General features: G+C 33.3%; 1 protein-coding gene across 8 annotated transcripts in view; it reads right to left on the bottom strand.

Annotated features, from left to right (window-relative positions):
• Nucleotides 1–18104, bottom strand: part of SHPRH (SNF2 histone linker PHD RING helicase) — a 78134-nt gene that overhangs the window by 37866 nt on the left and 22164 nt on the right. For all 8 annotated transcript variants that reach the window (XR_005649481.1, XM_039846966.1, XM_039846963.1 and 5 more), the window contains 7 exons: nt 13837–14000; nt 13467–13723; nt 12669–12790; nt 6311–6399; nt 3858–3950; nt 1863–1970; nt 795–937 (listed from right to left, as the gene is read on the bottom strand). Coding sequence is in view for 7 of the 8 variants with exons in the window: in XM_039846966.1 (XP_039702900.1) it covers nt 795–937; nt 1863–1970; nt 3858–3950; nt 6311–6399; nt 12669–12790; nt 13467–13723; nt 13837–14000 (976 nt within the window). In the remaining variant the exon portion in view is untranslated. The remainder of the gene's footprint in view (nt 1–794; nt 938–1862; nt 1971–3857; nt 3951–6310; nt 6400–12668; nt 12791–13466; nt 13724–13836; nt 14001–18104) is intronic.

Genomic DNA, 18104 nt, shown 5'->3' with positions numbered 1-18104 from the left:
TAAATAAGAACATTTTAAAAGATTTCAAAGATATGATGAATTTTTCACTGAAAACGACATTAATCCCAAGGCTGATCCTATACTGGGATGCGATCTGAGAAGCAATAAGATTCTTTCGCAGGCCCCCTACCAAGAATCCACAGTTCTGCCCCAACACCTAAGTTCCTCACATTGAACAGACATTCCTTTGGGTTACGCCACTGAGGGTCCTCTTGATAAAGAGCAAATTTGTTCTTTGGTAAAAATTATTCACCATTTACAGTTCAAGGGCAATAATCCAATTTAACTACGAAGACCCTAAAGAATGACGAGTGTTGAGAAGGAAAATGGGGGAAGAGAGAGCAGGTAACTCTACAATATAAAAACTGGGCCACTGTTGCACTATGATACTTAGGAAATTAATTATATAAGAAAGTATGAATGCCTTACTCCAAGGACAAAATCCTCCAAAACAAAGACAATTTCAAAACTTTGTAAGGGCTGGCTTTAAGCAACTTTGTGCAAGAAAGATACAAAGAAAATACTTTAAGCAGATAGATAAAAAAAACAAAAAACAAAAAAAAAAACCTGAAAAGAGACTATTTTAAAAGGACTAATACATAAAGGGAAAAAAAAGGGTTCTTTTAGACTTATACCCAATATTTTGGTTTGAAATGTACACTTAACAATATGTCAAATCCAGATGTTCATAACCACAATATGATCTAATATTTAAGTGTACCTCTTAAGACTGAATGATATGAATGTTTGGGGTGCTACTCATACAGTTATTCTATTTTGGTCTATTCTCTTACTTCTCTGACATAGAAAGCTTGCTAGTTTGTTGCTTGTAGTTGCTGGTTATTTCATTTCGCACTCGTTGAACAAGTTCCTCTTCAATAGCAAATTCTATTGCTCTGTGGATCACATTCAGCCACCAAGGGGAATTAGAATAAATCTGTAAAAAAAGAGAAGAGCTGATCAATTAAATTTTTTTAGTACTCACTATGTTTCTGGCACTTGGGTTCTGTGAAAAACTCAAAAGAAGCAGTAAATGCTACTCTCAAGGAAATTATAATAGCGGGGAGACAAGTATACATATTCTACATACGATGGATGAGTACGACTTTTGTATAAATAATTAAAAAGAACACCTGTTTCCTGACTGTTCTAGATGAATGAAAATTTATTGTATACACTTATATAATAAAGTTGTGCTAAAAAATACTTCACCAAAATGAAAATTCAGTACTCATTCCATTTGAAAAGATAACTGGTTTCTTTCTCAACATAATGATATTATGCTAATACTCAAATAACTGAACTAGATTCTACTCAAGAATAATCTATGATAACTAACAAAATTGTATGCCTGAATATTAAATAATTAATGCATTAGGAAAAATATAATGTGGAGCAACTGGTTAAAATCAAAAAGCAAATACGAATATATTCTGTGTAGCCTCTTCTTCAGACTTTGCTACTCATTTCAAATTGCACGTATTGCATAAGAAAAATACCCATGGTTCTAATGTTCTGACATCTTAAAAGAAGATTTTTGGAAACATATACATCTAAGATCAAAAGGAGGTTATGGAAGTCTTTACTTTCTTCAAAGATAACTTGTTATATACCCAAGGTAAAAGAAACCCATTAGAGCTTAAAAGCAATGGAAGAGAATAACCTCAAAACAGGTGATTTATCTCTGCATTCAATCAATAAACACTGCTAACAGCAAATAAACTTGTTGTGGGACAGGTGCCGTACTAGAGGCTTAGAATTCCAAGAAGAGTAAGAAAGTTCAAGCTTCTCTCCACAGCTAAGTGAAACCCAGAGCACTCCGTGGAGAGACAGGAGCAGGAGAGGCCACTGTGGGGACCGACCTTCCTCTGGAGCTCGCGGATAGTCTGCTGCACAGGCAGCAGGGCCTGCTGTGCTTCAGCCACTTCCGTGTTACACTTGCTCATGTAGTGCTTGCGCAGCTGCTCAGCCTGTGACAATGGAAACAAAACTCCTTTTTGTTTAAACTTTCACTCTGGGTCTAGAAATTAACTCAGTATGAGGTTTCAAGAACAATGTGGTTATTTTATATATTTAAAGACACTTAATTTAAACATAAAACTCTAAAAGTATACTGTAGAGACTATAAAAGCCATGCCAGAAATTCCTAAGATACATATCGAAGAGAACACATTTACCTGTAAGTCACAAAACTTAAGAAATCCCGAGGGTTTGCTCCCTAAATTTCTAACTTTTAATTAAAAAAAAAAAAGAGAAAGGGAGAAGAACAGTAACATTTCAAATTATAAAGCAAAGCAAGGATACCTTTTAGAATCTCATATGATTTAGTTATTTCTTGAAACAGCTTTAATATAGAAATAATACTTGAGAATATACAGTAACAGAGGTATTATGGACTAAATTATGTTCTGCTCAAATCCATATGGTGAAGCCCTAACCCCAACGTGAGCATATATGGAGACAGGGCCTTTACGGAGATGATTAAATGAGTTAAATGTAGTTAAATGAGATCATAAGGGTGAAGCCCTAATCCAATATGACTGGTCTCCTTAAAAGAAAAGAGGCAACGGGGAAGCAAGCATACAGAGAAAGGCTAAGTGAGGACAGAGAGAGAAGGCAGCCATCTACAAGCCAAGGAGAGTCCTCAGGAGAAACCAACCTTGCTGACACCTTGATCTTAGACCGCCAGAATCCAGAACTGTGAGAAATAAATTTCTGTTGTTTAAGCCTCAGTCTGTGGTATTTTGTTATGGCAGCCCTAGCAGATTAATACAACAAGAATTTAAAAATTCTTCCCCTTTCAACTTTACAAGATAAGGATTACGTAATTTGCAAGCAAAAGAAATACTGAAAAATTTTATTCTTATAAACCAGATGAAATTACCAATATCAGACCACTTTTGACTTACAAAAATGATAATTTCATGAGGTCTGACTGAATGATACATATCTTTGGATAAGGCATTGCTTCCCGGGGCTTCCGTTACTTAATCTACAACAGGAGGTGATTGAAGCAGATGATTTCTCAGATCAGTCAGTTGGCCATTAAAGCTAACTACTAACAGACTGGACTGTCTCCCAGAGTTTCTTGTCAACTAAAGTCATTTAAACAAAGAGTGGCTGATTATATGCCAGCACCAGGAATGAAACTGCACTTAAACATTTCCAACATGCAGACTGCCATTTTACAACAAGAAAGTGCTGTACATACTTACGCAACCTCCTTTTTTTTATCTTGTTAGTTTAAATAAAAGCTCTACTTACAAGTTCAATACATTTCAAACATATCTACTACTCTTTAGACTTAAGCTTTGCCACAGCTTGACCTTTAAAAAGGCAAAAATCCATGGGTAACTTAAAAATTTGTAGTGAAATAATTTATAGTATCACTCTTCCCAATGAGAGGCAATATTCATTGCAGAGGGAATTTCTTTGAGTAGACATAAAAAATACTACAGAAAATTTGAGTTTATTTACTGCCATAAATAATACACAGAAAGGTGGAGAAAGTACAAACTTTTGTTTTACTAAACTACATCTTTTGCAAATCTGTCATTAGATCAACAAGGTCTCCTTTTTTTTATGTTATTTATTTACCTCCTGTGCTGCTAATAACAACCATATCTACAACAAGCAGTGACCATATATCTGCAAGCAGATCACCAGAGAAGCAAAATAATATGTACTGTCATTCTCTGCCACCCAAAATCACCACAGCAAAGTATGGAACATCGAACAGCAGGAAAACATGATTACCTTTATTTAAATGTTACAGACCCTAGGAAATATCAATTAGATGGAGCGTGAAGTCTGAAAAAATATTCTTTAACAGATACAATGAAAAAAATAATAATTACCTCTTCCTCAAGTCTGCCATCTCGCAAGGTAGGAGGTATCCCTGGGTGCTTGGCTACCAACAATTCCATTAAGTTATGGGTAGCGTGAAGTCTCTATAAACACACAAAGGCAGTAATTATGATAGTCGATGTAGTAGACGCTATAAAGGGAGAATCTACTATTAATAAAGGCATACAGAGCACTAACACCACATTTAAGATCACAGCACTGAATACTTTTCCCCTAAAGCTATTTGAATATCATCTTTCTCAGAGAAAACCAGTCAGTTTAACAGTAAAGATCTTAATTCATAATGATATTTTTCTTCAATTAAAAATAATATTATGAAATATGTCTATGCACTTAGCAGAAATGTAATATAGGTATATTACTTCTACTGTACAAGCATTTGTCTATATGAGGCACGAAGAGCATGCCAAATAAGCCCCACAAAATAAAAAGGCAGACCGCACTGATTTGATTCCTTTTCTGGGAAATGAGTGTGGACAAGCCTAACAATTATTTATGATAAAAATAGGGATTATGAGATACATTAGAATACAGGGCCATGACGTGGATCTGTTGAACTTCAGAGCTGAAAAGGGAAGAAGATGGAGGTGAAGATGGTGTATGAAGGAGAAAACTCTATCTTATATCTATCTATCTCTGTAATCAATATAAGCCAGGCTTCTTTCTGATATGAAGTCTGCATCGGATTAGAGACTCTCTCTGGAGTCAAGGGCTCTGAGAAGAAATAAAGTAAAAGTAATTCCTATCTGTTAATTTGAGAAGACAAATAAGGGATAAAATTTAATCCGGAGAGTATTTCTGGTAAGATCTGACTTGGTGCCAGTGATTTGAGACTATAAAGGTTTACTCTGTTTGGCTACAGATTACAGGCCATGGTACAGATCTCTGAAGAGTTACTCAACTGTCTCAGGTCTTTTCGACATAGCTTCATAGATAGATAATACAGTCAGTAACACTGTCAGATTTAACAACAACAACAAATGTGTAAATAACACTAGAGAAGCAAAGCAGTATAATAAACTCAGCTTCCCTTGTCTCTGTGTGCTCATGGAAGAGGACTTTTGGTGCTTTCTGCATAAAGTGGTGGAACAGAATGGGAGGAATACTTGTCTCTCTCTATCCCTTTAGATGTTTTATGCCAAGGGAACAGAGTGGCTTATCTGACTGAACAGAACAAGACACCCAGTAGGCCATGCTTTATCAGTAGATGGGGCTGTGAGAACCACACTGCTTACTCTGGAACTCAAGCATACTGGACTTATCTTCTTGTCCACTCTTTTATTTTTGTTACCTTTATTCAAGAACACACCTTTTCATTCCCTCCTTCCTCCATGAAGCAAACATTTGCTTAAGGCCCATGGCCTGCCCTCTATAATCCTTATCCATGCTGCAGATAGAAGTAGACTTGTATTTAACTTTCTCTCCTCTCCTCTGTCCTCACACGCATTTCCTAATACCCACTGGAGCACATGTGAACATGTAGGTCCCAAGATCTATATCATGATTGGTAAAGAAGTCTCACCACGGACTCAAGCCTGAACTTCTCCAGATTAATAAAAGCGGTCCTTATCTATCATTTAGCTAGAGAGCCTTGTCTATATAATCCACTGAACAGAACTAAAAACAAAGAGATTTAATACTTAAATGTTGTAATTGAAATATCCAAATCTCTCTAAAAGACCTCCAAAAATTAAATTAGAAAATCGTTAGACAGGTTTTATTATTACTTAGTTCTACTGCTGAGTTTAACTCATTTTCTATTATTTTTGGTGAAAACCGTGTGAATAAATATGTTGATGGTCATGCAAAGTGATAAAGCTGACCTCATTCTTCAAAGTATTAATACTTCAAGCTGTTTTTCTAATGTAGGTTAGATTTATCTAGTTAGCCTTGTGCCATTACTGGCCTGAGCACATGGAATAGTAGTAATTCAAAAACTGTCATATGATTTGAGAAAAATCTCAAACTTTCGTGTACAGTTGGCCTTCCATATCTGCAGGTTTCAAATCTGCAGATTCGACCAACCATGAATCAAAATATCTGGGGGAAAAAAGGTCACAGACAATTCCCAAAAGCAAAACTTGAAGCTGTTATGTACTGAGCACTATGCTAAATCCACATGAATGAAGTGACTGTAGATATGCCCTACAGCAGACAATAAGCAAATACAGGTTATACGCAAAACTATACCATTTTATATGAGACATGAGCACCTACAGATTTTGGTATCTTGGGGGCAGGGGTCTTGGAACCAATACCCAGAGGGAAGAACTGCATATGCAAATCACCTACAGTGCTTGTTAAAAAGACCAAATCCCAAGCATCATCGCCAGAGATTATGACTCAGTCCATTTGTTACCCTTCATCTTCTTACATATTTAGAAAAGTTATTTCTTTAAAAACAAGTAAAATATATACCTGAAACTGTCTAGTTTTTACTTACTTGGAGTGAATCAGTTTTGAGTTTTCCTTTGTGTTCCTCAGATGAACGTAACACTTCTCTGTACAGTTCTGCTGCCAATGCATACTCACCTGAGTTAAGTAAAATGGATTTAAATAAGAAAGTCATGTATTTAGCTCTCAATTTGATCTAGTTATCTATATTTAAAAATGTCTATAAAAATATAACAATAACAAATCACTATTTACTTAAGAAAAGGAATTTAACTTGGTATTAAGACAAATGCCCCAGTAAAAAAGCTGAAGATAGCTCCTTTGTTAATTTCACAGAACACCAATCAAATATATTTGTTTTAAAATTATACTGAAACATAAACTGGATTAACTGTTAATTTGGACAAATGATTTTCCTCTTATTGAAGTTAGAGAGTGACAAGTAGTAGTCAATTATGATGTTTGAAATAAGGGCAAATTTGGGGTAATTATAGGTATTTATAAACAAATATTCTTAACACTATGACCACTCTATACATAATTCTCAGAAAAATAATATACACTTCTTGATAGCTATTGTTTTTCTTGGTGGCCAAAATGGATTGCAATTAGAAACTAAGTTTCAAAAACTTAGGGATTCTTCTTTCCATTTCTGGTCACACAAATCACAATTAGTTTGAGATTTATGCTCGGGTTTTTGTTGTTGTTATTGTTGTTCTTAATTAGCAGTTCATTCAGGTAAAGTATTTCAAAAAGCATCAATTAAAAGTATAGGCTGGCAAACTATGGCCCATGCATGATTATATCTGACACTTTGCATTTTTGTAGGGTCCATGAGCTATGAATGGTTTTTACATTTTTAAATAGTTTGAAAAAATTCAAAAGAATAATATTTTGTGACATGTGAAAATTATATGAAATTAAATTTCAGGGTCCGTGAATAAAGTTTTATTGGAACTCAGCCATCCTCATTTGGCTCTGGGTGCTTCGGCACTGTAACAGTAGAGCTGAGTAGCTGTGACAGACTTAGGGCTTGCAAAGCCCCAAATATTTATTATTTGGATCTTTCAGAAAACGTGTGATGACACCTCAATGAAAGGAGAGATGAGACATTTTTAAAAACATGAATAATGTAACCCATCTTATTTGGTGCCTGGGGAAAAACTCAAAACTGGTCATCTGTAAATAAAATAAAAGTGGCAAAATCATGAAATACAAAAAAGGTATAGAGATGTTTTAGTTTCATTCTAGTTTCAGTTTATTGAGGAAAAAAGCTTTTATTTCCTGATCAACACATACACTTGCCCCCCACTTCTTTTAAAAAAAACCTTCAATCTAGTTTCACTAATATTGTGGAGTTAGGACTTTGTTCAGAGCCAGAGTGTTTTCTCTCTATATGCGCACCTGTGTAAATTTTGTTGTTCATTCTCTTTTTTATAGTCAAAGCTGACTACATATAAATACGAATATATGTCTTTATTGTAAAATATACATAACATAAAATTTATCGTTTCAACTATTTTTAAGTGTGTAATTCAGTGGCATTAAGTACATTTTCATTGTTGTGCAAAACACTTGCTTTTATACCGCTGCTTTACATCTAGTTCTACCAATAACCTAACACAAAGCTTTCTAAAGCATACATTTTCATAAACTTTACAGTCAGCCACTTTCTATTCACTTTTATAAAAAAGATTATTTCTACAATAATAGTCACATTAAAATGTAGAAGTAACACTCAATTATCCTTACACAATGAGCTCTTCTTTCAGATTTGAGGATTCTTATGAAGCTTTTCAAAAGACATATGGATTCTATTAGTATTTATACTATCATTTATATAAACTAATTCATTTAAATAATTCAAAATTACTACACCTTTTAAAGAAGGTATAATGACTAAACTATGCTATAAGCAGTTGAATTTAACTATTCACTATAATACATATTTTTTATGCTTATTAAAAGAACACATGCTTTCTGGGGAAGATTTGTTATGCTTATTAAAACAAGACACGCTTTCTGGGGAAGACAAAGAAATATGCATATTCAATAAATTATACAAGCAGTTTAAGCCAAATTTGGAAATACCTATTCTTTGCCACTTGATGGCACTATCATTTCCAAGGAAACAAACTACTTGATTTGATATTGCCAACCTAATTTTCTCCAAAAAACATGTACAGAAAAGACACTGTACAAAATTGAAATAATACCATGTTTTTAACACCATAATCAATGAGGACTTAGAATATGCATTGTATATCATATATGTACGTTTGTATATGAGTAAAACCCTCTAGATTTTGAAATTAATTTTAGATTCCTTTTAGAAGTCAGATCTTCATTGTCTGATCTCTACATTGGAAGAGTTTAAATTATTTAGTAAGTTAAATATGTAATGTTACTTTAAAAAATGTATATTGTATATTGTTTAACACATCCCTGTGAAGCAATGGAAACTAAAAGAAATAAATCCATCACAATTAAGTTTATAATTACAATTAAATGAATATAGCCTTTACTAATGAACTTTCTGATGGGAATTTCTCTTAACAATTAGCAATGGTTTCCATCCACAGAAAGACCAAGAACTATAGTGGAATGCGTTGGAAACTCTGAAAAGAGCAATGATGTTATGCCAGGGTGTTACGCCACACAGGAGCCAACTACCTGGTGATCCCGTCAGAGTGCTACAGAGATGATCAGATGAAAAACCTTTCTCCCCAATCCCCATACGATGTATAACCTCATAGCAAGGAAAAGAATAAATCTGATAAGGAGACTAGAAAATAGGCCAAGTGAAGAAATCTGAGTCTTAATAGAATAAAAACAGAAACGCAATTTTAGAATCAAAAGAGGAAATCTAAATTTTATTTTTATTATTGTGACAATCTATGAGCAATATTATTAACTCCATTTTAGTAATTTCTGACAGTGAGTTTCAACCTACCATAGACAGCATAATATTGAGGTTTATAAGTGTCTACTTGGTAAAGAAGCAGACATAGTAAAAAATAAAAACATTAAATATTTGATTTGAAATGAAAAGATCCAAGGCAAATTCTCTGACACTTATTAGCTATAATCTTGAGAAAGCAACCAAGCCTTCTGAATTCCCGTTTTCTTATATTATATAAAATGGGGATGATAATACCTCAATCATTGAGTATTTATGAGGATAAAATGGTATATACATATGAAAGTGTTACGCATAATATAAAATGCTTGTAGAAATTTGATCATTTCTCCGATAAAATGCTGGATTTAAAGACCTGAAATATTTTAAATGTTATATTCATTATTCATGTATTTTAAAGACCAAGAACGCATGACAGTCAAGTATTCTGTAGATTTCAATCACAATTATTCCACTCTATTAATTTGGGACTGAGAAACTGATATTAAATATGACGCATAATTTCCCAATTTTTGCCTAATTATTTCCAAGTTGAAATAAAGGAGAGTTTAATTTTAAAAATATTTTCTATTTAAAAAGTTACCATACTTAGTTGTTCACTATAGACTGTAAAGCACAGACCATTTTATGTTTTAGACTGATGTTTGGATACTACATAGCCACAGGCACACTTAGCAACTGCGATGGCAATGATGATAAGGGTGATGATTAAGAATAATCATAGATGATCCAAACTTGCAAACACCAATAATTAATTTCAAGGTTTCTTAGGGAATGTCCTAGGAGGGAAGAGGTGCATGGGCTATGTCTGAACAGTTTATTAAGAATACGTAATAATATGCCCATTTCTATTATTAGTTATTAATAAAATTTGCATTGTGTACAGGTTGAAAAGTGGTAAGAATCTGAGGTCACTTCATTTTATCACGGTCAATAACATCATGCTTCACCTATATGTTTCTGTAAAGTTTTCAATGTGCATCCACACTTCACCTTAAGAGCAATACTTCAGGCACATTGTATAGAAAACTTGTTCTGTCAATAATTGAAAAGGGTTGTTGAAATCTGTCTATAATTGTGGATTTATATCCCATTTCTCATTGAGGTTTTATCAGTTTTTGTTTTATTTACTTTGAAGCCCTGGTTCAAGTGCATAAACATTTAGGACTGATACTTCCTCATGATGAAATCACACTGTCTTTGGTAATATTCTTCGTCTGACAGTAATACAGCAACTCCAGCTTTTTTTTTATTAGTGTTAATATACTATTTTTTTTTATCTTTTTACATTTGCATCTTTAAAGGGGGTTTCTTGTACACAGCATATTATTAGATATTGCTTTAAAAATTTTTAAAAATCTATTCTGCAAACCTTTGCCTTGTAATTGAGGCATTTAGACTATTACATTTAATGTGATCGCCAATATGCTTTGGTTTAAATCTATCATCCTGCTATTTGTTTTATATTTGTCACATCTGTTCTTTGTTCCCTTTAATTCAATTTTTTTTTGATTGAGAATTTATTTTTTTAAATCTCCTCTTAATTTTCACCTCTCTTTGTTGTGTTTTTCAGTAGTTGCTTTACGGTGTATAGCACATATTTTTCTTTGACTTGGCACATTCTACCGTCATGTGATATTGTGCCACTTCATATATAGTATAAAAACTTTGAAATATTAAATAACCATTTGTGCCCTCCCAGACTTAATGTATTCGTTGTTACACCTGAAGTTATCTACAATCTCAATGATGCTCTTTTAAATTTTCAGTCATAATTCTTTGTTTTTTTCACACTAAATAGTTACTATCGCTCTTCTATTCTTCAATGTTACTAATTATTTTTTCTGCAGAGTCTTATATGTTTTCCATATCAGACAGTGAAATTTGCATCTATAGAAGTCTGAATTTATGTTTCAATGTCTCTACTTAACAGGTTTAATCTTTACTCTAAAACCTATGAAATATAGTTCTAATGAGTCTCACATTTATATGGAAAGGTGTTTGCTAAATGGTGCTTGTTGTAAGAATCAGTTAACCCATTTCTTCTTTAGGAAAAAAAAGTGCAGCCGCTGCCAGCATTAATTTTACATAAACACACTCTTTGAGGCTGAAGCAAACCTGACTGATTTTCAATGTAAAAGTAAAATATAAAAACTGTTCTTGGAGTTATTTCTAAACAGAACTTGTCTCTAATCTTAATGTAACAAATATTTACATAAATTGGATTTATCAAATGAATCTTCGGCTAACAACTGTTCAAGAACAATGTTAATATCACGCATAGGAATGCTTCGTTTTCTAGGATTTGACATTTTCAGTGATAGAGAATTACCTTATTTTGTAAATGGAAATACCACTACTAAAAACAGAATGCTATAAATAGAATGATGTCATTTGTTTCCAAAGAGTATCCATATAGTAGAGTGATGCGAAAATAATAATAAAAACAAGATATTTCATGGCAAACTCTGGGGGTTGGGTTAGGACTATAATCTGCAAGTTATCTTGGGGTAAACACTGCACCCGCAAGCGCCACCAGCGAGTATTCTCAGGGCAAAGAGGAAATGGGTTAAATAACTTTCGTTTCTGGCTAAGATACAGTAACAGAGAATGGAATTACTCTCCTTCCTGAAACAACTAAAGTAACAGACAAAATACATGAAACTATAGTTTATAAGAAATTGGACATCAGGCAACAACAAAAAATGATCCTTGAGAGATATGAAACCCCAAGTAAACATCTCTCCATAAAATATAAGACTCTCTTCCTAACCTCCTTAAATTTTGTGTGTAATATATAACACTACAACTATACCATACGCATTATGTGTGTGTGTGCATTTGTCTATCTCCCTCTAATGGAAGGAAATTTATCTGTGGGTGGTGAACACACAATGCAATATATATAATAACGTATTATTGAACTGTACACTCGAAACTTATTTGATTTCATTAACCAATGTCAAGCCAACAAGTTTAATTAAAAAAAAAAAAAAGAATTTAAGGTCCACAGAATCAGAGACTTTACTTTGTTTTATGGTACCATCTTTAGTACCTAGATCATACCCAGAACACAGCAGACCTTCTAATATTTGTGGAAAGAATAATTTATATACAGCATTATTTTGTAAGTCAATGACCAATATTCCCTTGAATATGTCAAAATTTAACCTTAATTTTAGACATTTTGGTTGTGCAGTTTTTCACTATTATACACTAAGATTAATAATTTATAACCAAATCTCTGTTCACATCCTAATTTCCCTAGCAAAAGCTACAAGTGGAAATGCTTGGTGAAAGCACATGTAAACTCTGAAGGTTTTTGAAATGTTACTATACATAACAACTCCCCATTAGGTTGAATTTATTTAAATTACAATCAGTAGAATGTGAGTGTTCTTCTTGGGGGATTTTGATTTCTATTAAAACTAATCTTCCTCATTAAGTAGTTAGAAGAGTCAGAGGTAACAAAGTAATCACCTTCTACCTTTAATGATGTGGATGCCTGCTAAGCCATTGAGAGCGCAAACGAGTTGCCTATGTGCTTCTTCACATTCAGTTCCACATTTCTTCTGCAGTGAAGTCAGCAGCTCTTCCATTGTCATGGTACTAAAAAAGAGAGGCAGACTGTGTATAACTAGAAAGAAAATCCTAAGTGAGAGTATTTCATCACATAAGATCATCAGACTCTTATTGAGTCTTTGCAGTGTCTTCAGCATCTTTCTCTTCACCTCCACTGTTATCACTATCTTAACTTCATTACAGTCGTCCCCTCCTATCCTTGGGGATATATTCCAAGACCCTCGTAGATGCCTGAAACTGCGGATATTACCCAACCCTATAATCCAAAAAATATAAGAACAAAAGTCTTTCATATCTGGAGTAAAGTAAAAAACAAACAAACAAACTGCACCCACCCCCCCCAACTCCACAACAGTCCTGATTTTAAAAGAAACGTTCAAAGCCATAAAAACAGGTGACGGAAGATTTGACTTTGAGTCAAATGCAATATACAGATGATGTATTATTGAATTGTACACTTAAAACCTATATAATTTTATTAACCAATGTTACCCAATAAATTTAACAAAAAATAAAAATAAAAATAGTTCTGATGATGTGATTCTGTTTCACAAATGGGGATCCATATCAAAGAAAACCACCATACTGACGACAACTCAGTTAAAAAACTGTGAATGAAATTGTGAGATAGGAAGCTAATTGCTTAAATACTGTCTATTACTACTATATTATCAATTCAGTAGAAGGAAATTAATAATGAAACCTTTTTTGGAGTGGCAAGAACTCCCCACGAACAGCCTGTGGGTGGCAGCATGCCTGCCTGAGCCTCAGCAGCGGGTACAGGATGGAGGTGACAGTCCTTCTGTCCAGGCTGCTGAGCTTCAGAGCCCAGTCAGAAATCTTCCTGAGTTTTACAACTGCATCCTGGCAGCACACCTCATGCTGACGGTGATAGAAATGTCTTTCCACTGGAGAAAAGTGGAGCCAGTGGATTTCTTCTGTCTGAGGAGGTATCTGGATCTGTAGAGAGGAGGAAAAAAAAAAAACAGAATTCACCTGGAAATTTAACTTTCCATCCCAACTTTGCTTTTTATTCTTTTTAATACACTTAATCAATAAAAACTTCTACTGACTTGGTCAATCACATCTTTCTTTGCAGACCTCCACAGAATCTTGGCAATAAAGCTGTAGAGGAGCTGAGGATTCTTCTTGCAGTAAGGGCGGTAGAGAAGTCGAACCCACCAGTGTTTGACACAGTAAGGTTCAACACCAAGAAAGACCACCAACCCAAAAAGATCTAAAAAAAAAAAGGAAGGCACACTGAGAATACTGCTTCCATATTTCTTCATTACAATGTTGAATAATCACTTTTACAGACATTACATAGACCATAATACTTTCCATGAATTAAAATGCAGATTGTACAGCCTTTTGAATCTGAAAGTCAATTGTAATTTGACTTATATTCAATTATTTATTTTACTCTATGTTTTATGTTTTAAAGTTTATAGAATCATTACACAAATCTTGTACTTTTAAAGTTTACACAAATCTTGTAAATCATTACACAAATCTTGTACTTTTAAAGTTTATAGAATCATTACACAAATTTTGAAAAGCCTAAAATTTCCATCAGAAGTAAAACAAGAAAACTACTCAATTCAGTGTGCCTGATCAAGAGATACATAAGTATCATGCACATAGATGCACATTACTTTGAACAGAAAAGAAAAAGTACTAATCACAAAATATAGAGAATATTTTAATTCAATAATCTTCATACCAATTGACCTAATAATTCTGATCTAGGAAATAAGCTTAAGACAATAATAAAAAAGAGACAAGATTTACTCACACAGTGATATTCACAGCAGCAATATACAGAATGAAAGTAACTCAAGTAAAGGAATTTTATGATATCCCCCGTAAGAACTTTCTTCCCACTGATCCAACAGGTTTTGTGTTTGCTAGCTTTAAAACATGGTACTTCATATGTGTTTCTTGATTGGAAATATTGAATTTTATATTCGTCTTTTTTGACCACTTAACATTATACTCTTAGCAGTTTTCCATATGTTATGATGAATTTTTAAACATGGAAGACTGATTAGGATATAATGTTAAGTAGAAAATAAAAGAAATATAAAATTAGGCGTGCATTCAGTATGAGTGCAAATTTATAAACATCAACATAACAAAGATCGGAACAGAGGTTATGTTGGCAAATGAAGATTATGGCTAAGCATAATTTTCCTTATATTTTTCTGTATTGATAAATATGTTTGCAATGGTTCTACATTCTAAGCCATAAAAACATGCCATGACCCTATCCACAACCTTTATTCTGAAGATGGCAATAAACATATAGATTGAATTAAGTTATTTAGATGGTTCCTGAGCATAACGTCTGAAAGAACAGTTGCCTATATACAGATACCCACAGATTTATATTTTCTGTTCAAATCAATCCGATTGCCTACATGCTACCTCTTCTTTGAGGTCCCAAAAACATCTCAAATTCAACTTGCCAAAATCATATACATAATCTTTTTTGCCCAAAAATATTATCACCTTCCATACAGTAAGAAATCTTGCAAGTCAGAAATTCTGCCATTTCCTGACCTATCACTAAATCTTATTAGTTTTCCCTTATTGACTCTTTTCTATTTCCAGCATCACTTGCCTGGATTGCTTATTGCAGCCAACCAATTGATATCCTATTCACTCTGGCCTATTTCTAAACCATTCCCACATTGCAACCAGTGATCTCTTAAAATACAAATTTAATAAGATGATCCCCAACCACTTTGTTTAAATCCTTTCAATGACTCCTACTATTCTTAAGAAAATAAACAGGTAAAATTCTTTATCATGGTCTGCAATATCCATGTGGTCCAATGAACACCTACCTATTCAATCTCTCAACTCACTATGATTTCCCTAGCTTTCTGTACTCTAGCCACACTGATACTCTTTCGGTCTCTTCCTGCCATATGCTCTTCATACTTTCTGTTTCCTCTATAAAAGAGAATTCTTCCTTCCTTCTTCACCTAGCTCATGTTAATTTTTCAAATCTTGGTGCAGTTGTCACTCCCCTCTGCATCCCTTTTATGTGACATCATAGAACTAGATATATATTTTTGAAACCTATTATAGTTAGAATTTTATATTTATCTCATATATGAAAGTTATCTTGATTGTAATCTTATATCTAAGTATTTAACAAATATGTTTTCCTCTCTAAGTTGTAAGCTTAATAAGGTCAGGGACTTTGTGTATTTCTTGCGTACTACTGTATCGCACAAAAAATAAATGCATGAGCCAATAAATGCAGCACAAAGTACTTGTCATTCAAAGTCTACATTTAAAAAAAACAAAACTAAAATAAATGGATAAATGAAAAGTAAGAACAAAAGTAGCAGCTAAAGTAGTTACTATTCACTGAATATTTAATATCTGCCAGGTAAATGCTAAATGTTTTGCCTACTTTATTATAATTAATCTTTAAAACATCTTATTTTATAAATAAGGAAAATAAGAATTTGAATGTTTAAGTAATTTGTTTATGGACATACAACTAATAAGTCAGGATGTGAACCTAGGTTCATCTACCCCCCAAAGCCAATGCTTTGTATTAAACTATACTAACAAGTACATTATATAGACATGGGGTGTGGCGGGTGGGAGGGAACGGCAATATTCTTGCCTATCTGACTTTCCAAGTAGGTTGACATTATTTCAGCTTGCCAACAGGAACATACTAAAGGCCTGGCAACTTATAGAATGAAAACATCCTAGCCTCACTTCCTTGCTCAATATGTGGCCAATCTGGGATTCACAAGATCTCTGAGTTATTGCTAATTAATAAATCACCAAATCTGATTTCTCTCTATCAGTCTAACATACTGGTTCTCCATGTAGGTGAAGGTGGAGGGGTGAATTTTGCCCCGCAGAGGGCATTTCACAATGTCTGGAGACATTTGTGTTTGTCACAACTGCAGGAGTGCTCCTGGCATCTAGTCGGGTAGATGTAATACCCTAAAATACACAGGACAGGTGCCAAGAAAAAATAATTTTTTGGCCCAAAATGTCAACGAGACTAAGGTTGAGAAATGCTGGTATAACACGAAAAGAAAACAAATGAGAATTCAACTTCCAAATGTAACATAGTAAATCATGGCAGACTAACATTCCCGCTGCAACAACTACAAAAAGAACTGAAACATGGCAAGAATCATAGTGTGAAACACATCAGAGAGCTATGGAAGCAAAGAGAAAAGATAAAGTAAAATTCCAGACAGTTTAGAAAAGCTCTTTTTTAGGTAACTTGGGCAGGAGGAAACTTTGGGGGACGATTATTTTGATTGTGGAAATAGAATCATGGGTATACACCTATGTCAAAGTTTACAAATTTTACATTTTAAATATTTACAGTTTTATTATATGTCATTTATACTTCGATAAAGCTATTTTAAAAAATTTTTCTCAAGAATTTGCAGAATGGTGACAAGTGCTCAAAACACCTGCCAGTATTTTATATATCCAAAATAATGTACCCAGAGAATTGAGAAATTATTGCTCATATACTTCCTAAAATTAGAAAAATGTAACTCGTGATAGTCATTTTCTTTTTTCTGTACCCTCTCAGCTCATTTTTAAGCTGAATGAGATCTTATTAACACCTAAATATCTAAAATATCTACAATTTGGGCATTTTCCAAATGTAACAGCATACTACTAAATTTGGCCTTTTAATTAGCCTGATTTTTTTTATAAAAATGTATCTTAATGTAACTTACTAAAATTACACAAATATTTAAATATGCACTTATAAAATCTGCCTAGAAAACATCTGTCCTTCTAAAATAATCATCAAAATATATTGTTTTTAAGGTATCCAACAATAATGGATGTTGATATATTTATTCTAGCAGAGGGATAAGTTCCTCTGCTGAAAACAATATACAAAAACTTGAATTTTCAAAAAGTTTTAAGGATAAATATTTGCCACAGGACTCCGCGAATATTTATATTTTATAATTTAACTACATTTTAATGATAGTTTTTCAGAAAATTTATTATGCAAAACATTTAAACTTTTAATTTTAAATATTCACAACATGAACAAAAGTTTTAAAAATACAATGTCTGGTCTTTGAAAAAAAGTAAGTTATATGAATGAGATTATGTATGAGTTACAATGCGTGTGTAAAAAGAACTAGACACAATCTAAATATCCAAGAAGAGGAAAAGCTGAAGGAATAATGGTATAACCATATGGTGTGATATGATAATGTTATTAATAGTATATCTTAGAACTTTTACAATTAGTAAAATTATCGTCCCATTATTTATAGGTTCAGGCAATGAAAATTATGGTCCTTATTTTTATAGACACAGC

This window comes from Pteropus medius, unplaced genomic scaffold (genome assembly GCF_902729225.1).
Source record: "Pteropus medius unplaced genomic scaffold, Ma_sr-lr_union100, whole genome shotgun sequence".
In the NCBI taxonomy this organism is placed as follows: Eukaryota; Metazoa; Chordata; class Mammalia; order Chiroptera; family Pteropodidae; genus Pteropus; species Pteropus medius.
Note: the sequence above shows the minus strand (reverse complement) of the source record. Positions and strands in the feature narration are given on the sequence as shown.